We start from the raw sequence: 22,083 nt of genomic DNA on the forward strand, positions 1-22,083 counted from the left end.
GTTCCAGCCCCAGCAAACAGCACAATTTGACAGCTTTGGCCATAGCCACATGGCCACTTCACAGCCTTTACCAAGATACAAGGAGTTTGCAGAATTTCATTTTTGTCTCATGAAAGTTACTGAGGTCAGAATATGTTAGGGTTATCCCAGCATGGAAGCCCAGAGAGGCTATTACATGGTGCTGTGAATATGAAGTATGGATTGTGTTCGGAGACCCCAAGATGTAGGAAATGCCATAGTCCTGGGATAGCTGAAGACCAGAACCAGTCTACAGTATGGAACCAGCCCGAGAGAAGTGTGTTGCAGTCAACTAGCTAAAAGGAGCTAGAGATCTTAAGAGCGTTTTGACATTAGACATGGAGATGTAAAATTTGTAGAGCTTGCCCTGCTGGGTTTTGGTCTTGCTTTGGTCCACTATGTTCTCTTTCCTCTTTTGAAATGGTAATTTATATTCTGTGCCACTGTATGTTGGAAGTATATGATATACCTTTTGATTTTGATCTTATAGGGAATTTGTGTAAAGAGATCACCATGTAAAGAGATCAAAAGAGACTTTGGACTTTTAAACAGTGTTGAGATTGTAATAGACTATGGGAACTTTAAAAGTTGGACTAAATGCATCTGTGTATTAATATGACTGGCTACAAAAGCCTATGAGTGGCAAGGAATGGAATGTGATAGTTTGAATGAGGATGGCCCCCATAGGCTCATATAGGTATGGCTTTGAGAAGTACCTAAGATAGCTGGGGAACTTGAAAAATACCCCCCATAGATAGAGGAGATTATTCCACTTAAATATCTAGAAGTAAAAAACAAGCAGAAACAGAGTAGACATGGTGGTTGCCAGGGAGGGCCAGGGGAAGGAAAACAGGGAATCTGTTGTGTAGCAAGTTTTAATTTGCAAGATGGGAATAAGGCTCCAACAATGTAAACATACTTAACATCACTCAACTGCACACCCAATGGTTAAGATGATAAACTTTGTATGCAATTTTTACATTAAAAAAAAATTTGAAGCCAAGTTGGTGGCTCAATTAGTACTCAGGAATGTGAAGCAGGACTGCCACAGTCTGATCTAAATAGTGAACTCCAGGCCAGTCTTGCCTTAAGTATGAGACTTGATGTCAAAGAACAGAACAAGAGCTGAGAATGTACTCAGCTGGCAGAGTGCTTACCTAGCATGCACAAAGCCCTGGGCTCATTCCTCAGCAAAGCAAATATCAAGTATGTTGGTATATTCCTGTAACACCACTTAAGAAATGGAGGCAGAGGTATCATCAGTTCAAGGTCATCTCTACTAGAGAGTAAATTCAAGATGCCCCTGGCTATATGAGACCCTGTGAGACACATCCCCTGTCTCAAAAAGCAAACAAATATAGCAGATACATATAGTATCTGTCTACCCAGATATAGGAAATACAGTGAAAACTATTATATTTGCAATTATTAGTGTATGGAAAAAAATGATTTCTCGGTGGGAAAAAAAACAAGGTGGCATGTGGTTGCTGTAAGTGTAGAACTCTGAAAACACTGCTTTATACCTCCCAGAAGTAAATCCGACACACCCAAGTTGAGAAACGGTCCCTATGATTTATGGAGCAGATTGCAACTAAATATACAATGATGACTGGGAGGATGGAATAAAGGAAACTTAAGCTTTTTTGGGGGGGGGGCAGTGGGCAGGGGGAATTGTTGGGTTTGTTTGTTTCAAGACAAAATTTCTCTATGTACCAGCCCTAGAAGTCCTGAAACTTGCTTTGTAGACTAGGGTTGCCTAAAACTTACAGAGACCCGCCTGCCTCTGCCTCCCAAATGTTGAGATTATAGGTGTGTACCACCATGCCCTGCTTTAAAGTTAATTTTAAAAAATGAAAGGTGATAGCATACTTGTTATTAGAGAAGCTTCATCAGCAACTGACGGGAGCAGATGCCAGTACCCACAGCAAACCATTAAGTGGAGTTGGGGAAATCAAAGTGGGAGAGGAAGGACTGTAGGAGCCAGAGGGCTCAAAGACACCACAGGACAACAGCCCACAGTATCAACTGACCAGGGCCACAGGGGCTCACAAAGACCTGTAATCAGGGCGCCTTCATGGGCCTGCCCTGGGCCCTGAGCACATGTTATGTGTGTATTCTGGTTTTCTTGTAGAACTTCTAACAATGGGAGTCGGGGCTGTCTCTGAATCTTTTGCCTGCTTTTGGGTCCCTTTTCCTCCTATTGGGCTGCCTCATCCAGCCATAATGCCAGAGAGGTGCCTAGTCTTACTACAACTTTATATGCTGTATTTGGTTGATATTCATAGGAGGCCTGCCCTTTTCTGAAAGGAAAGGGAGGAAAAATGGATGGGGGTAAAGGGCTGGGAGGGGAGAAGAGAACGAGAAACTGCAGTCAGGATGTAACATATGAGAAAAATAAATATTTTCTTTTAAACTCCGAAACAAACAAACAACAGGGGAGTGGGGGGGGGGCTGGCAGGCAAGCATGGAGAGATGGCTCAGTGGTTGAGAGCACTGATTGCTCTTGCAGAAGCCCTGGGTTTGATTCCCAGCACCCACATGGTGGTTCCCAACCATCCCTAACACACCAGTTCCAGTGGTATTGGTATCTGTGCTCAGATACACATGCAGCAAAACAATCACACATAACATAAAATAAATAAATCTAATTTACAAATTTAAAAAGATGCCGGGCAGTGGTGGCGCATGCCTTTAATCCTAGCACTTGGGAGGCAGAGGCAGGCGGATTTCTGAGTTCAAGGCTGGCCTGATCTACAGAGTGAGTTCCAGGACAGCCAGGGCTACACAGAGAAACCCTGTCTTGGAAAAAAAAAAAAAAGGAAAGAATGTGGGGAAAAAACTCAAGACACAATTATGCAAACACAAGTCTAATTCTAGCATTTTTTTGGAAGGGAAGCTGGGGCAAAAGAAGAGTAAACTCAAGGCTAGCCTGTATAATACAGAGTAAAAGCCCATCTTAAAATAAGACTGGCGAGATGGCTCAACAGTAAAAGTGTTTGCCATCCAAATCTGGCAATGTGAATATGTCTCCGGAAGCTAAGCATGAACTCCTCAAAGTTGTCCTTTGACCTCCACACATGCACTGTGGAACACGTGAGCATTCATACAGATACACACACATTATACATAACAATAAAAATGTTTTTAAAAATCTAAAGTGTGGCCGGGCGGTATGGATCTCTGTGAGTTTGAGGCCAGTCTGGTCTATAGAGTGAGTTCCAGGACAGCTGAGGCTAGTCTTGAGGGAAAAAGTGTATCTAGTGTGGGTATATGCATGTGTGTGCCGCTACTTGAGGAGGCTAGAAGTTTGAACTCCCCGTGGAGCTGGAGTTCAGGTGGTTGTGAGCTGCCTGATAAGGGTACTGCTACACAAACCCCTCCTCTGGAAAACCAGCACACATTCTTAACCTTGGAGCCATCTCTCTAGCCCCTGTTTTTATTATTGATATAAACATAAACATCTTTCAGTTTTCAGCATTAAGTTGAAAACATCTTTCTCAGATGTGTTTGTATGCATACACATAACACACACCATACACACTTTAGATTTTTTTTTTTTTTTTTTTTTTTTTTTTTTGGTTTTTCGAGACAGGGTCTCTCTGTATAGCCTTGGCTGTCCTGGAACTCACTCGGTAGACCAGGCTGGCCTCGAACTCAGAAATCTGCCTGCCTCTGCCTCCCAAGTGCAGAGATTAAAGGTATGCACCTTAACTGCCCAGCCTATATACATAATTTTTAATAATTAAAAATAAATCTTTTTTAAAGTGGTAAAACAGAATGGAGAAATGGCTCAGTGGCTGAGAGTGGCTACTTCTAGACTCCTCAGCACCAAGCATGCACATGGTAAACACACACATGCAGGCAAACATTCATATACATAAAATTTTAAAAATTATTTAAAAATTTTTAAAATGTGTAAAATTTAAAATATAAAAATATTTAAAATTTAAAAAAAAATTAAAACAAAGACTGATAAAACAAAGAAATTAGTGATAAAGTAATGGGGCATAGTTTTAAAAATTATCGACTATCTGGGTATAGTAAGACCCTGTCTGATAAACAAAAACAAAAAAAGAAAAGAAAGTTAATTGCAGAAACATGGTTTGAGGACATTGCTTAGTAGATGAAGTACTATCTTACCAATAAGAGAACATAGTTTGATTCCCAGAACCACTTGCGATCCCAGCATTGGGAAAATGAAGGCAGATCCCTGGCACTCACTAGCTAACCTAGTCTGAACTGCAAGCACCCAGTCCCACTGAGAAAGACTGTCTCAAAAAACAAGGCAGGTGGCTAGAAAGATGGCACTTGCAGCTCTTCCAGAGGACCGAAGCTCAGTTTTCAGCACCCACTTCAAGTGGCTCAACAACAATCTATAATTCTAGCTCCAGGGGATCTAACATCTCTGGCCTATACTGTCACCTGCACTCACGTGCAGATACACACATATAATTAAAAGCAAAGCTAAAACTTTAAAACAAGGTAAACGATTCATGAAGAATGACACCTGAAATTGTCATTTGGCCTCTATAAGCACCTATAAGCATATGTGTGCATGTATGTAGGTATATGCTCAATTATGGGTGTGTAAACACATTCCATCATTTACTACAGTATTGTAGGAAAAATAATGCCTTCAATTAACATACCATTTAGATACCCCATTCAGAAAAATACATTAAAAGTAGGTTTTTAAAAAAATCTACTCTTGGGACTAGAGAAATGGCTCAAGATTTAAGAACCCAGATTGCTCCCTCCAGAGGACCAGCATTTGATTTCCAGGACTCACCTGATGGCTTCTAACCACTTGTAACTCTAATCCCGGGTGATCTAACACCTTCTTTTGGTCTCCATGGGAACCAGTCACACAAATGGTACACAGACATATATGCAGGCAAAACATTCAAACACATAAATGAAAAAATAAAGATTAAAAAATACTATCTTGAGCTAGAAATCATGATATGCACTCAAATGTCTAAGACCCTAAATGAAATCCTTAAGGCCATACACACACACACAAATATCTTTTTTTTCTTTTTCTTTTTTTTTTTTTTTTTTTTTGGAGGGGGAGCCACTGGAGGGTGGCTCAAGACAGGGCTTCTCTGTGTAGCCCTGGCTGTCTTGGAAGTTTCTCTGTAGACCACAGTGGCCTTGAAGTCACAGAAATCCAACTGTCTCTATTTCCCAAATACTGGGACTAAAGGTGTACACCACCACCACCACCACCACCACCACCACCACCACCACCACCACCGGGCCAAGGAAATAATCTTAATCTTAGTTTCACCAAAACCATTTGTTTTGTATTGTAGGAAACAATTCTTTGACAGGTTCTCATTATATAGCCCTGGCAGGCCAGGAACTAGCTATATCTGACTATATCAACGCTCTTGAGGAAATAAAAAATATTTTTTTTTAATTGAGGCTTATCTAACAAATTTGAACACCTGAATTTGATCCCCAGGACTCACGGTGGGAAAGAACAGATTGAAGGCCAGTTGGCCAAATGCCCCCTTGTTATACAGACAACTTTGGATGTGCAGCCTAACACAAACTGGGTATGATGGTGCTCTCCTGCAATTCCAAGACTTGGAAGTTAGAAGACAGATGCTAGGGAGTTCAAGATTCTCTTCCCATGGCTACTAGTGACCTTTAGGGCAGGCTGGGATACATGAGAGAGACCCTATTCTTTTTTTTTTAATATATGTGACTACACTGTAGCTGTCTTCAGACACACCAGAAGAAGGCATCACATCCCATTACAGATGACTGTGAGCCATCATGTGGTTACTGGAAATTGAACTCAGGACCTCTGGAAGATCAGTCACTGTTCTTAACTTCTTAACTGCTGAGCCATCTCTCCAGCCCCAGATCCTATTCCAAAAAAAAAAAAAAAAAGAAAAGAGGGTCGTAGCATACTGTGATGTGTGATGGCACATGCCATTAATCTCAACACTTGGGAGACACAGGAAAGAAGATCTTTGAGTTACAGGCCAGCCTGGTCTACATAGTGAGTTCCAAGCTAGCCAAAGCTAAACTTAACAAGACATTGTTCCTGCCCCAAAAAAAAAAAAAAAAAAAAAAAAAAACCCATACACAAACAAACACAAAAAGGGCCATGCAAAGTGACTCCCAGTTCAGTGGGTAAAAGTGCTGGCCACCAAGCCAACAGCCTTAATTTAACCGCCATGGTAGAAAAAACCAAATCCTGAAAGTTGTCCTGTGACTTGGTCTCAAAACACAATATCAAATAAAAGAAGCATAGGGTTAGTAGGCTGGCACTGTGGCTACTGGGGTTAGAGCCACCAACTGGTTAGGATAGGGCGGGAGAACCCTAAGTTCCAGGTCAACCTAGGCAACATATTGACAGTGACAAAAGTCAGTGACAGAGTGTTCCTCTCCTCTAATATGCATGAAGCCCTGGATTCAATCTCCAGCACTGGGCAAAAAGAAAATCGCCTGGGGACCAGAGCATACGTCTGCCATCTCAGCCCTTAAGAATTGGAAGCAGGAGGTTCAGGACTTCAAAGCCAGACTCAGCTATCAAGTTTGAGGCAAGGCTAGACTTTATGAAACCCAGCCCCATAAAGAATTAAAAAAAAAAAAAAATCTAAAAAATAAATAAATAAATAAAAGAAACAATAAATAAATAATAAATGTAGAAGAAATAAAGTTCTGCAATTCCAGTACTTAGAAGGGTAAGACAAGGCCAGACACAGTAAAGGGCCTCGCCATGTCTTAAATGACAACAGGTATCTATCTTATATATTCCTAACATCTACCATTCATAATTTTAAGCAATTTACTTAATCTGGCACTATGCAAATTTAACACTGAAACCCTTTCAGAGTGAAATGAAACAATGTATACAACACAGAAATGGCAACTGTAGGAGCTTGTGAAGTAGCCCAAAGCATAGTTAATATGGACTGCATCCCCAACGTCTAAAGACAAGAGGTAGTAGCATGCCATCTACAATTGTAGCACTCAAAAGACAAAGACAGGAGGATTGGAAGTTCGAGGTCATCCTCAACTACACAGTAATTGAGGCTTGCTTAAACTAAAGACTCTGTTCTCAAGAAACTTTAAAAAATTAAAATAAAGAAATTACAAGTGCAGCATAATTATTAAGTGGATAAAGTAAAGCTTGGCAGTTCTATTAGGTAATAGAAATATGAGAAGAAAAGGAAACTACAGTTAGGCAACTAAAAAAATTAGTTAAAAGAGATAAAGATTAAAAATTATGGACAACTTATACCTGCAATGGGCAGCTAAAGTTAAGAAACTACTTCCAAGTGTATGTACCAGCTTTCCAACAAGAATCTGGATCTGCTACCCGAGTTGTACATCCTCCAAGTGCATTGCTTAGTTTGCAAATTATATTCCATTCAAAGTTAAAATAACTTCTTCTAACAGGATTATGCAATTTTGTTTGAACTAAACTATCCCTAAAAACTGGTGTCTCCTAAATGGTCCTGCATCAGAGTCACACTGAGTGAAAGTAAAATTGATGGGACGAGGTCAGAAATCTGTGCATTTAAAAAAATAGTTTATATGTATGGGTGTTTTACCTGTATGTATTTATGTAGACTTCATGCATACAGTGCCCTTGGAGATCAGAAAGTTGGAACCCCTGGAGCCGGAGTCAGACAGCTGTGAGCTGTCTTGTGTAGCCTGAAAACCTAAGCTGGATCTTCTGGAAGAGCCAAGCCATCTTTGCAACCCCAGAAATGTATACACTTTGAGAACTACTGACTAAACTGTGTTTAGCAAAGTCATTCTATATTAAATCCAGGCATAATGTAACTAAACTTTCACTTACTTCTGTATCTGGCAGTCACTATAGCAAGCTTCTTTCTGGTAATGTGCATCTTAATTTAGAAATTTAGGAAGAACCAAACCACTAAGAAATGATGTACTAGATAGGCCAAATAACTAAAAACATCTTTTACCTTCTAGCATCTGAAATCAGCCATAACAGTAAAGATAAGCACTAATATTCAAATTATTTAACAGTTCCCTCCCACCAAGTCCTGGCCAGAAAAAGTTGTTCTTACCAACAGTTTCATCATGACTTTTAAATAATATACAGTAAAATATGGTCTTATTTACATGTAAAAATCTGAAAATTAACCTTATTAGAAACTTCAGCTAAGCATGGCCATGCCTGTAATCCTAGCACTCAAGAGGTTAAGACAGAAAAGATCATGGACAGTTTGAGGCCTGTCTGGGTCACAGAGTGAGATCCTATCTCAAAGAAAGAAAAGTTTCAAGTCCAATAAGGCATGTCTGGCATAGAATATGTATAATACATCCAGTTACTAAAATGTAATATCTGTAAGTACATGTGATGACAAAGGCTTGTTATTCCAGCACTTGGAACGCTGAGACAAAACATCTGAGTTCAGGGCCAGCATGGCTATGTAGCAAGCCTGTCCACAAAGACTTTTGCAGGGATTGGAGGTGGGAGTGCTACATATAATATAAAAATATATCTAATTAATTGATACAATTTTATTTGGGAACTAGGCAAGTACATCCCTGTAATCCCAAGACTCAAGGAAGTTAAGGCAGAGAAAGTGAAAACTACAGGCCAGCCAGGGCTACACAGAAAAACACTTTCCTCAAAATAAAAAAAAAATAAAAAAATAAATCACAATTTTTGTTCTCAGATTCAAACTAGATTTTTATTTACCAACAACTAATTATGCTTCCCCACTGAAACCGTAAGGTTAAAGCAACATGCAATGAAAAAAGTCACTCTGTACGGTACTGTACAGTACAGTACAGTACAGTGTATGCATCCTACAAGTTGTCTAGATCAGAAAGTGACTGGCACTTGCTTGCCTCTGCTACTTTACTTACTATATTACTAAGCCCTCTAACATCTTTCAAGTTAAGATATAACCACCAATAAATTCAAACGTTTTTAGGAATGTACAACTCAACCCAGCCTTCATGAAAACTACTCGAGGGCCTATGTCCTCAACCTCAAAGCTTTAGTATAAACCACTGACACCACTACTCACTGCTCCACCAGAATGGCTGTATATTTTTCCCACCAAAAGTAGGGCTATTGCACCATACGTTCATGGTCTCTGTAAAGAAAAGAAATCATTGTCTTGGTTTATATTTCTTTTAAAAACAAGTAAATGTTCTACAAATTTAAGGTCCTAGGCAGTAAATGCTGAAGTTTTCAAAAGACATCATTTCAATTTTTAATAACAGTCCCCCACAAACAGAATGATACTTATAAAAATATAATATGCATGTGCCACAAAAATTAAAATATACAAGCCTTTTAACATACCAATGCTTATTACTCCATGATTCCTTAATTCAGGGATTCAGAAATATTTTTCAGGGTTTCCAAGTAGCTTTATAACTTTTTTAAAGATAATACTAAATAAAATAATCTGTCTGAACAAGGTCCACACCAATAATTCTAACACAAGTCAAGAGGAGTCCAATCTGGGCTACACAGCTAGTACAAGGCCAGCCAAGACTACACACAAGCCCTCGTCTTTAAAAAAGAGAAAGGGAAAAGGAAGGAAAGAAAGAAAGAAAAGAAATAAAAAAAAAGAAAAGAAAAGAAAAATCAAATGTGGTGGCTCAAGCCTGTAATTCTAACACTAGGGAAGTAGAAGCAGGGAGAACCAGAATTCAAGGCCAACTTGGGCAACATAAGACCCTATTTCAAAAACAAGCAAACAAACAAAATCATGTAGAGAATATTCTTCCAGATATCGACTGAGAGTGTCCATGGGAAATTAAGACTTATCCATAACCGTGTTAACTAATTGGAATTCCTATAATTCTGGAAATTATGGTTATTTGGTAATGCCCTTATCTGTTCAAAGAGCTAAGATGAAATGTTTATACATATGCCTGGGATTTCATTCAAAAAGCACCCAATGGAGCCAGTTACACGATTTAATACATTTGACTAAACTGTAATAAATGTTGAAGCAGGGCAGTGTACACATACAGGCTAATATTCTATGATATAAAACCTACCAAAAAGTTCATCAGTAATTTAATATTGTCTAAAATAATCAGATAGTTTAGCAAGTAATCTAAAGTATCTAAGAGGAATAGGTATAAAACAGCTAGAGTGAATAAACTTTATGATTTACTTAAAGGTATTCAGTATTTTTTTAATGCTATGATAAACAAAACTTTTTAACAAGATATTCAATCTACCCTCATTTTAGGCTAATGATGTCATTTAGGGCCAAGACCTCTAGAAGTAAGGGATGGTACAGTTTATGCTGCTTAAAGGAAGTGTATATCCTGAGAAGTGCCTTGCTGAAAACATTATGGTTTCACTTGTACAAACTAGAGAGCTATGAAGTCACAGGATGATATAGTCTTCATCAAAAGTACAGTCGGTCAACAGTGAAGGAGAAATACAATTTATATGCATTATGCTTCTTTGTACTCATGTGACTTGGCCAAACAAATTACCCTCAAAAGAACAATAGGGGTAGAAGCCATACTTAACATGTTTGAGGACTCTGATTCAATCCTCACCAAAAAAAAAAAAAGTAACCCTCTGGAAAACTAAACAATAGCACAAATACACTGACGTATTCTCACAATTATCTCAGGGAAGGAACTCCAACTTCTGAAATTATGTTACATGCCCTCCTATATTCACAGAAAGACTCTCCAAAGCAACCTAACTATTAAGGGACAATTCTGCTTGGCTTAAGACCCAGGGCCCTTTGCAGCACCCTACATAGATGCTAGAAATCAGAAAAAGCATTGAGTCTGAAAAATACACAATTCTTTACTTCCTGCCTAAAAGAAAACTTGCTACTCCACCTAACTTTTCACACATTTAAATCTTTGCCAGTCACAAGCTAACTGACAAATTAAATGAGCATTAATCGCCTCCCATGTAAATGGTATACCATCACTAGAGTTACAAAGACTCTAACTTATATGATACAATGTCTACAATGCCTGCCCTTCAACTGGGAGCTCTTGTTACATTTAGCAGGAAGTATAATTCAGTAGCCAATTCAAATAAGATACAAATTATTTTTAAAGTGTCTGTTGAATACAGTGTAGCCATGACCTGTGTACAGTGGATACAAAATCTGGATATATGCTCAAGGCAGGACACAGATGGCCTGTAGTCCCAGCTACTGGGGGTGCTGAGGCAGGAGGATCAGCTTGAGTCCAGGAGTTCAAACCAGCAAGACTAAGTAAGACCCCATGTCCTTTCAAAGCTCCTCCAACAAAAATAAATCATTATATACAAGTGCTGTTAGCAAAATAGAGCAAAACTCAAAATGATAATTCTCTAAAACTGACAGAACAAGCACCTCAACATGAGAAATCACGATCCACTCTATTTCCAAAAACTTACCTTTTTGCACCTTTCTTTTGCAGATTTGAAATTCAGATTCTCACAATCACTGGCCTCTTCTTCTGTTTGATTCAATAGCATACACATTAGAGTGTCTCTCATTCTATTAAAAACACCAGTAGAAAGCAATCTATTCAGCTTTCTAATTATGAAAATGAAAGTACTAATGAAAGCACTAACCCAAAGTCAGTCGATAAATAAATGAATAAATAAAGGCAAGGACCCTGAAGACTAACAAAGCACCCTGAGCAACCGAACAGTCATCCAACATAACACCTGCCACCCCGCCATACTCCAAAGAAAATAGCTGTTTCCAGGTAGAAACAAATACCTGTTTTGACAGGAAGTCAAGGAATTTAAGAGTAAAGCATAAGCCAGGTTATGGGGTATGATGGGAAATGCCTGTCATATCAGTACTTGGGAGAGGCTGAGTCAGGATGATTGCAAGTTCAAGGCAAGCATGGACAACTTAACCCATACCATGTCTCAAAAGTAAAAGAAAGAAAATCTGGAGAGGGTTGGGGATGTGTAGATAGATGGCAGAATGCTTGCCTAGCATGCAGAAGGCTCTAGGTTCAATCTCCAGTACAGAAAAAAGAGAAGAAAAGAGATACATAAACACATCAAACACACTAAGCCATTTCCAAACAGGTGAGACACCAGAGTGTGTGTGCTGTTGCAGGAAACAGAATGGAGAGCCATGAGTGGGAGTCTCTGCACTTCCTATCTGCAAAAGAAGAGAATGAACAGGTTAACTCTAAACTGAAAACACATTATCTTCTTTACCTGTTTAAAGCAGTGCCCAGAACATTTTAAACCAAAAGGTGAAAATATACTGGATAAGATAGAGGTTTGTAGGTGGACTCAACCTTCTAGTCAAAACATAAATTTAACTGTAAACATAGTCTCACAAGTCATTTGAGATTCAATCCCTACCATTGCCAAAGAAAAAGTCATGCGAACATTTCTTTGTAAACCCACCACTTTGATAGCAAAGGCTGAAAAAACAAGGGACTCGTCCCGTCTTCAATATTTCTTTAAGCTATAAGTAAAATTAGCAAAAGGTACCTCCTTTTGTTGAAGAGTGATCCTCCGAAAAACTATTTCCAGCAGTTCTTAATAACAGTAAAAAGTGTTCATTAACTCGGGGCTCTTCCTCTTTTAACAACTGACAGGTAACCTTTTGGGAAGCCCAAAGCACACACCCCTTTCTTCAGCCCTGCTAAAGTTAAAGGTTGATTTGAGGACAGGCAAATGCCTCAGCAGCAGCACCTCTCTCTCTCTCTCTCTCTCTCTCTCCCTCTCTCCCCCCCCCCCCCCCGCCCAGCACCCGGTTCTCAGGGGGATCCATCTGCATTTTGCATTAACCCATCTGCCCCAGTGAGCAAGCCAGAGGGTCGCAGAGGGCTGGGGATGAGGAGGCGGGGTGTGCCAGCCATCTGCACCCGCGCGCGTCCCCAGCTGCACACCTGGGGCCGGGCCCGCCCTCCGGGGCCGCGCGCGTCTGCCCCACGCGGAGCGCGCCCCACCAGGAGCGCGGCGCGCAGGACCCGAGGGCGGGGCGGGAGCAGCCGGGGTTCGCGCTCTCCCTCGCGGCGGAGCGGACAGCTTGCTGTCGGGGGCCGGCGGTACCTTTTGGACAGGTCCATGAGGACCCCGGAGAAGAGCTTCTCCCCGAGGCGGAACGACACGACGAGCGCGTCCTCGATGATGTGGTCCAGCGTGACCCGCACCTCCGAGCCGGGGATGAGGTGCGACACCGCTGAGTCTCCGCCCGCCGGCGGCACGAGCGCCGGAGCCGGCGGTGGCCGCGGCGCGTCCTCCAGCTGCTCGGGGGCGGCCGGGGGCTGCTCGGGCGGCGGGACCGGGACAGCCGCGGGCTCAGGCGGCTTCGCCTCCTCAGCCTCGGAGCTACCGGCCAGCTCCCCCGGCGGCGGCGGCGGCGGCGGTGGCGGCAGCGGCTGCTCGTCGGCCTGAGGGGCGGACTGGCGCCCGTCGGCCTCGCCGTCCGGCACCGCCGCCTCCGTGGCCGTGACCGGGAGGGGGGTGCCGGCCTCGCTGCCGGGAATGGGCTCTAGCTCCGGCTCGGCCTCGCCGGCGCCCCCTTCCCCGGGGGACGCCGCGGTCGCCGCCGCCTCAGCAGCCACGGCCGCCATTTTCTCGCTGGTTTCTCCCTCCTCCGACTCGGGCTGCGGCGGCGGCGGCGGCAGCGCGGCTGGGATCCCGAGCCTTCCCCTCCCTCCCGCTAACACTCTCGTCCCGCCCTTTCCCTGATGCTCGTGATTGGCACCGCGCCATTGGCTCCGCCTTCCACCCCCTTTCTCACTTCTGTGAACCCATTGGTCAGAAGGAGCCGTCTGTCACGGGTTGGGTCCTGCCCCCTCCCTCAGAGTAGGAACTTCCCATTGGTCAGGTGAGTTGTCAAGTGGAGAATCTAAAAGGAGTTTGAGGGGCGGGCTGAAGGATGGCAAAAGCGGCGCCTTGTGCTTACAGCCTGAATCTATTGGTTGGGAGGGAAAATACTGCTTTAGGATTGGTTTATGCCCCTGCCCATACTCGGCCTGGTCTTCGGAGAAGGGAAGGAAACGCGAGTCGTGCCAGTTCTTTCAAAGACTCCCCAAGGGAGGAATAGCGGGAGAATGCAGAAGGGGAACCACTTCCCAAGAATCTTTGCGCAGAGATCCTTAGAATAAATGTTATTTCTAGGCAATGGATTTGCTTGTGGCCAAGTGTGGGCACAACAGGCTTCTGTAGGAAAGATAACTAAAGTTCCAAAATAACCCTGAAACACTTTTTGGGTGCCTATTCTGCTAGTCAGATTACGAGGTGCTGGAAATAGGACGACGCACAAGACATTATCCATAACCACATGACAGGAGCTCCAGCATACACACAAGCCGTGTTTTCCTTGTTTTCACTTTAAAAAAAAAAATCAAAGACTAATCTCTAAGGACCAGCTAATTTCAAAAAAAGAAAATTCTAACGCGAAGACAGACAACTGGCATGCTAAGTTGACTACTGAAGTCCTTAGGTTCATGGAAAGAGTTCACTGTTGGAGCCTTTTCTTTCCTTGCCCTCTTCCTTGCTGTGTACAGGAGAGCGAGACAGAGACAGAGAGAGAGAGAGAGAGAGAGAGAGAGAGAGAGAGAGAGAGAGAGAGAGAGAGAGAGAGGAGAAGAGAGAAGAGAGAGGAAGAGGAGAGAGAGGAGAGAGATAGAAACCATCTAGGCATAGTTGCGGGGGCGGGGGGCAGCGCTTGGGAGGCACAGGCAGAAATGGCAAAATTCTAGTCCACAGAGACTTAATACCGTTTCAGGATAGACTCAGCTACAGAGTCTCAAGAAAGAAGAAATGACGGGTAGGGGTCCCTCCAGCGTCCTAATGTCCTTGTTTTTCTGGTTTGGGTTTTTGTTTTGGTGTTTGAAACAGGTTCTCCTTATGTACCTCTGGCTTGCCTGGAACTCACAGAAATAGGCCGGCTTCTCTCTGCCTACCAATTGTCGTGTTTAATGACTAATTCTATTTTAAATCTGTTAAGTCTAGACGGAGCCACTGTAGTCATCCCTTGCGGACTGTTTCTCAGACAGTTCTTTCTTGTAGGATCGATCAGAGGCACTAAGAACACATACAAAAGAGAACGAAGATAGTAATGTGGAGGGAAGAATGAAATGCCGAAGATTACTTGAATACCATATATCAATTTCTAGTACAGTCGTACATGATCCTTGCAATTAGACAAGTACTGTTATACCCATTTTATTTAAAATTGAGACAAAAAGGTTTCTAATGTTGTTTAGCTAATAAATTACACAGTCATAAGTCCAGTTTTTTTTTTATAGAGAAGACAAAATGACAATAAGCAAAAAATAGCCAACGTTCTGTCTATTTCGAGTCTAGCGGTTCTCAGGAAAGTAAAAGTCAAATAGACGATGCCAGTCCAGGAATTCAGAATCTTTCTTTAAGATAACAGGGAAAATGGAGTTTGTTTAGACATCACTATGTACCACTGATTTGCCCATAACTTCTCATTTAAAATCCTGTCTTCTGGGGGATAGAGAGATGGCTCAGCAGTGAGGCCCATGTGCTACTGTTGCAGAGAACCCCAGTTGATTCCAGTACCAAGATCAGATAGCTCACAACCACCTGTACATCTAGATCCGGGGGATTCAGTGCCCTCCTCTAGACACCGTGTGCACAAACCTACTCTCAGACATACATAGGTGAAGAGCTAAAAGTAGTGAAAATAGCCAGGCATGATGGTGCATGTTTTTAGTGAAGGAGACAGAGACAAATGGATCTCAGTTCAAAGCCATCTTGGTTTATATAGAGAGTTCTAGACCAGGTAGGGCATCTATCATAATGAGACCCTAACTTAGTAATCAGTCTTTTAAACCCACTAATATGTTTTAGCTCTCTTTACAGATGAAAAAAACAAAACAAAACTGGGCCTTCCTCAAAAAAATAAAAAAAACAACCAACCTGTGCTTGCTAATATGTACACCCATTGGTTTTGATACCCAGCAGAGTAAGAAAGCCAAAAACATCTCTTACGGGGATTACATTATGCTTACATTAAGCATACACAGGTCTTGTTGAATTTTCATTATGACACTACATCTATAGTTCACCATAATCAGCTAATTAAACAATAACATATAGTCTATGAAGCCATGACACCTCGAATTCTCACACTGTATAATCTCCCACAGGGAGGAAGATAAGACTTGGGTCCTGGTACCTCATTACCTCTCAACGTAATTACAAAATTCTGCAGTGACTAGTTTAGACTTCTGATTTATCACAGACTGTGGCATACATAACAAGGCACCCTCCAGGGCCACTGTTTTCATTGTACAGCTCAAGAGACTCTACTCACCTCTGTTCCCATCGGGTCACTACTTCTGCTTTGACGTCAGGACCCTCTCTCCAGTCCTATGTCTAGTCTAGTCTCTACAAATTTTCACGCTTTCTAATACTAGGTAGGTCTAGTCTGCATCTTTCTCTTATTCGTTCAGAAACATTGAAGGACTACTATGCATCAGTAACTGCAAGCAGTGAAGCAAGCGGAAGGCACGCCATGAGAATATACAAAAAAAAAATCAGTAACTGCCCACTTGGGCCGATTTTCTCTAATTGGTGAGTTATCAAATAATAAATAAGACGATGAAAAATTCTGAGAAATTCTGTGAGAGAAACAAACAGGCTGGGGTAATAAAGTAGATGGGCAACACAGAAGAATGCACCCTTTAAAGAAGATGAGCACAAAAAGGCCTTTCTGAAGACAGGACACTTTAGGATGCAAAGGGACAGACAGAGCCAGCTCTTTGCATTGCTGGCTAAACATTCAGGTCACAAAAGAAGAGCGGTCTCTTAAAGCCCCACGGCCAAAGAGGGCTTCGCCTGGTCAGAAAGAGAAGGAAGACCATTGGTAGTTGAAGACTGACCAAGAGGATGAGTAGGTAAAATGAGGTTGGAAAAGAAAACAGTGCCTAAATCATTATGCTTTGTAAGAGATGCTCCCCATGGGAACCCCAGATCTAGCAGAGAACCTGGCTTTTACATTTGCAGCTGTAACCTAGGCACTTCTGCCATCAGGTTCCTCCTATAATGGAGTTGTCATGGAGAGATCACTGAGAGTCATGTGCTCTATGGGTCTTGAGAGGTAGGTGGTAGGATGGATGGATAAGTAGTTGGAAGGTTGGATCCATGTATGGGTGGGGAGAATAAGAAATGCAGCAGGAGTGGCAGCTCCAGTGGGGTGGTGTGGACTGTGAGTACTGTGCTTTCATAAATGGCTTAGTTCTTTATTGTGACACAGCCCCAGGGAAGACGTGGATTCTCCAGCCTGGTTGGTAGCCAGGCTGTAGCAGGTATGCAGAACCTCTAAATGGAAGCTCTGTTGATGTGCAACACCTGGATGGTGTTCCTTATGTAACATCTATCTGTCACCGTAGTCTGACATTTCATTATGCTCTTGGGCCCAGTGAACATCTAGGCAAGCTGCTGCTGCCCATGGAAACATGTGGCCAGGCATCCAGGTATGATGGTAGCCTCAAGGACCCTGCACCCATGACTTCTTCTCCACTGGACATCAGCAGAATCCTCTGGAAGCCAGAGATTCCAGAACATACATACTAGCACCTCTTCAAGGAGAGGAAGGAGAAGCCATTGTTACCTCTCTACTGTGAGATGACTCCATCAGTAACCACTGACAGTGTGGACAAAATTACCATGGTGAAAACTAAAGCTACCAACATCATCATGAATTATCTCACCACAAAACAGACCTAGGAGAGCATCTGGCATTTTGAAAAACAGGCAGGACTGAGAGATGCTTGGCTATCTCTCAGCACAAGGGCCTTTCCACTGAGAAGACCAAGTAGCTCTGAAGGGCAGATGCACTCCATTAAGTTGAAGCTGCAAAGTGTTCACTCCACCTCACAAAACACCCCTCACTCATCCAATAAGCAGAAGTCCACAGGCTGCTTCATCTCTGCTTCCTCCCCAGTCTAATCTGGCCCAAACCCTAGCACCATGGACCTCGGAATTGGGAATGATCAGAACTCATCAGATAAACAGAGCCCCATTTGGATCAAGACCAATCTGTAAGTCTGATTGTGGAGGTTTTTCCAGCTAGCCCTACAAACGAGCCCAGAGCCCTCTCTCAGAGGCTGAGATATATCCAGGCACCTGAGTAGCAGAAGATCCAGTAACCTTCGAATTGCCCAAGAAGGATGTCCCAGTGATGGAAGGAAAGAAAAAGCGAGCACTGTGAACTCATAAGCTCAGACCCCATGACCTGAGCACGTTCATGCTCATTGCTGTCTAGAAGGCTTTGAGAAGTCCCAGGGACTCTGCTGATTAACCTCAGCTCTGAAATAGGGATGCAATTATTTATTTATTTTTTTGTTTTTGTTTTTTATGGTTTTTTGGTTTTTTTAATTATCAAATCATAATTTTTACTTTTTAACACAGGGGTTATAAACACAAAAATGTAGGATGTGGGGAAGGGGATGACACAGGAGCATAGGTGTTCAGGGGGAGTACAGATCTTTCAGAACAGGGTATCAGCTGGGTAAAAGTTCAGGGGACAGGTCACTATGACTCTGCTTATGATTCACTTGTCCTTATCTAAGTTGGTACTATCCGCCAAGGCTGCCTATTTACAAGGTCTATGACTGCTCAGGCTGGTAAATTTCCACAAAAGCTACCTGTTTACAATAGCTTATAGCCATCTGTTTCAGTGTTTTCCCACAGAGACCTAAGACTTTGTGTTAGCAGGCATGTATGTCAGGCCTATTGCTGATTTTAGGCTTATGGCTGATTTTAGGCCTTCAGTGTATAAGCAGGGCTGCCCCTGACATCTCCCTTCTCCAAGTATAGAAGGGTTGTGGCTATTCTAATGTTGCCAAGGCAGGGATAGAGGCCTGACCTCCAGTAATTAAAGGGGACCTTGTAATGGCTCCGGTCCTCCTGTCGTTGTCCAGTGAGGCATGAGGGCCATACCCATCCCGATGTCTTTTTCCTGGAGAGGGGATACTTTTGACATCAACCCCTATGCAGTCAGGCTTGTCCCTCAGGGAACCCAGAAACATATTTTTAACTTTTATTTATATTCCCTTGCAGTGCTTAGCCTCGCAGCCTTAGCAAGAATTCAGATCGCCAGTCAGAGGGGGTTCTGCGTGGCCCCTCTCGGGACACAATATTTTGAAGTAGAGGATGGAGTGACATTCAGCTAAGCGATTATGCTTTGTTCTGTGCTGGATGAAAAAAAAAAATGTTAGCAGTGCTAATTGGAGGACCTTGTGACCTATTTTTGTATCTTTTGTCCAAGAGAATAAATAATGCTTACACAATTGCCAAACCTAGACTTCTTGATTCTTTTCCTGTGACCATGATAAGCATCAACAGAGATGTGCACCTACTAGACTGCACAGCTGTGGCTGCCTGATGTTTTCTAGCCTTGTCAGCATGACTGACCCAATCTAAGAGCTGGGTATAGCTAACAGCCAGACTTGGTGGGACCCTGGCTCCGCACACTGAAACCAGAGGCGATGTGTTTCTTATTAGCCTGTTGGGCCTCTGCAGTTGGTGCCTTGCTATTAAATGTCACAGAACAAATACTAGTCTCTTAGGGCCTCTCTTGCAAGTGAAATTAGCTTAACTCCAATTTGGTCAAAAACTTCCTATGGGAAAAAGCTGAGTCTACTAAGTCCATATTGGTAAATACATACTAACTGGGGTTGTTGTGGTTTTGCAGTCTTTATTCCTAGAGCTTGAAGGTCGTTCGTGCTAGGTAAGTGCTCACTAAGCACCTGGAGGTGCTGGATATATATTCTTAAAGATGGCAGAAAAGTAGGTAAACTTGAAGTTCACTTGAAATCACCTTATTTTGGTTTTCTTATTTAGGTCAAGGCCTGGGATTTGGGTTTGTGAGAGGAAAAGGAAAAATTCAGATCTTTTCTACAACAAAAACATTTTCCATCAAATGAACTGCATGCTTTATGTTACACATACTGAGGAGAGAAAACAAGAAAATGCCTTTCTTTCTTTTTCCTTGTTATGCACAGGCCTATTGTCTTGAACACTGTCACAAATGCTTGCTGAATTTCGTTTGGGGCAGTAATATGTTTACTTAATGAGCTAACCTCACAAAGAAGCCCTGGAGTCTAAAATTGTTGTAAAAAAAATAATCTATCTGTGTTATCTCTGTACTGACTATAAGAATCCTTGCTACTGCCTCAGGGAGAGGGAGGGAGGGAGGGAGGGTGGGAGGGAAGGAAGGATAGAGAGAGAGACACAGAGAAACAGAGAAAGATAGACACACAGAGAGTGACAGAGAGAGAGGTCCAGCTGGGGCTGAGCACAGTGGCACATGCTTATCATACCAGATCTAGAAACCATGCGATCAGGAACTCAAGATCTCAAGTTCTTCTTTGACTTCACATTGGGTTCAAGGCCAGCATGTCAAGCATGAGACCCTGTTTCACAGAAGAAAAAAAGAAAGAAAGAAAGAAAGAAAGAAAGAAAGAAAGAAAGAAAGAAAGAAAGAAAGAAAGAAAGGGAAAGAAAGAGAAAGAAAGAAAGGAAGGAAGAAAGAGAACAGCCAGACCTAGAGACACACAACACTCAGAAGATAGAGTCAGGAGGATCAGAAGTTCAGAGTTCAAGGCCAGAATAATGCATAAGCCCATGTCTAAGTAAGAATCTAAAAAGAGGTCCAGATGGGTGGAGCAAGGCCTCATGGCTCACAACCTCAGTTCCAGTACTCAGGAGACTACAGCAGGAGAGTATTGAGTTTGAATTCCAGGCTAAGCTAGGGTACCAGCTGGCCCTGACTGCCACAGAATTTAGTTTCAAGCTCTGTGGGGTGCTAGAGTATTGGCCAAGTCTCAAGAATGTTTAAACTTCAAGGCTAAATCTGTGTCTGCTTCCAGTCAGCCTCTCTCTGGAGGTATAAAATCTCCGTGGTCTCCATGATAAATCATTTTACCTGTTTCTTCAGTTATAAGCTACATTTTAAGTACTGACTTTTCAGAAGATTCAGTTTTAATTATGTTTAGTCATGTGTATTTATATGTGGGTATGTACACACAGGTGCAGAAGCCCTTGAGGTCAGAGACATTGGATCCCATGGAGCTGGAGTTAGTTACAAATGGTCTCGACAGGTGCTAGGTGTGTGCGTGTACACCATGGCATGCAGAGATCAGAAGAGAGTAAGAGTGTCTGAGCCTACAGAGACCAGGAGAGAGCATTGGAGCCGGCAGAGGTCAGAGGAGGACACCAGATCCCCTGGTACTGATGTTCACAGATAGTTGTGAGTGTGAGCTGTCATAGAAATGCTGGGAACTGAGGAACTGATCCCAGGTCTTCTTCAAAAGCATCGAGTGCTCATGAACACCAATCCATCTCTCCAACCCTAGGATTTGATTTTGGGTCTTTTGTTTTTTAAATGATGTAACATATATTTTCTTTTGGGTGTATTTTGGAATACACACCATGTATATTCTTGGCCAGACTGAAACTTTTGGTGATCTTCTTGCCTCTGCATCCCACGTACTGGGATCACAGGACTATCCTACGATGCCTGGTTGCATTATATTAAGTGTATAACATAGACCTCCAATCATATTAAGAGTTATCTTAAGAATACTAAGTTATTTACAACCAGGTCCAGAAACTCAATCTGATTGGTGTATCTTGGATTCATTGTACATGGTTGCTGCTGGACCCTGCTCCCACCAGTAATGAAGCCTGCGAAAGACTTCTGAAAACAAAAGCCCAAACCCTAGGGTGTTGGCTCACAGAGAGAAAAACGCTTAAATATGGCTTAGTACTTATTTTATTTTCTCTGGGCATGCTTACTCTGGAGATTGAGTAATAGGGAGAAGACAATGTAGGGGCAGAGACCAGGGTAAAGGAAAAGGCTTTGAAGACTCATGGGACATATGATCCAGACACAGGAGTGCAGTGAGATGTTCCTCTGCCTCTGGGACCGACTTCTCTCTGGAAGCCTCTTCTACAATTAGTTCACCTGCTCCCGGATGGAACCAGTAAAGCTTAGCTCCTGGTGAAATTTGTCAAGCACTGGTTCTCTTTGTGCCTCAGTGATTCTTGGTGCACTTTGGAATCTGAGAATCTGCTAAAGCTGCCTGCACACTCGGTGTGAACCCATATAGATAAGG

At 42.5% G+C, this 22,083-nt stretch overlaps 1 protein-coding gene and 1 pseudogene across 10 annotated transcripts in view; one reads left to right on the top strand and one right to left on the bottom strand.

The window, feature by feature from the left end:
* Window positions 1–13,629, bottom strand: part of Pwwp2a (PWWP domain containing 2A) — a 39,358-nt gene extending 25,729 nt beyond the window's left edge. For 7 of the 10 annotated variants that reach the window (XM_034505775.2, XM_034505771.2, XM_034505774.2 and 4 more), the window contains exon 1: window positions 13,031–13,629. In XM_034505775.2, the coding sequence (XP_034361666.1) occupies window positions 13,031–13,554 (524 nt within the window). In that variant the 5' untranslated portion in view covers window positions 13,555–13,629. Of the gene's footprint in view, window positions 1–9,050; window positions 9,120–11,398; window positions 12,126–13,030 lie in introns of those variants that run through there. The other 3 variants (XM_034505772.3, XM_076937022.1, XM_076937024.1) reach the window with 3 other exon arrangements.
* On the top strand, window positions 13,610–20,081 carry LOC143442829 (putative monooxygenase p33MONOX pseudogene; annotated as a pseudogene).
* The last annotated feature ends 2,002 nt before the right edge of the window (window positions 20,082–22,083 follow it).

This window comes from Arvicanthis niloticus, chromosome 6 (genome assembly GCF_011762505.2).
Source record: "Arvicanthis niloticus isolate mArvNil1 chromosome 6, mArvNil1.pat.X, whole genome shotgun sequence".
Classification (NCBI taxonomy): domain Eukaryota; kingdom Metazoa; phylum Chordata; class Mammalia; order Rodentia; family Muridae; genus Arvicanthis; species Arvicanthis niloticus.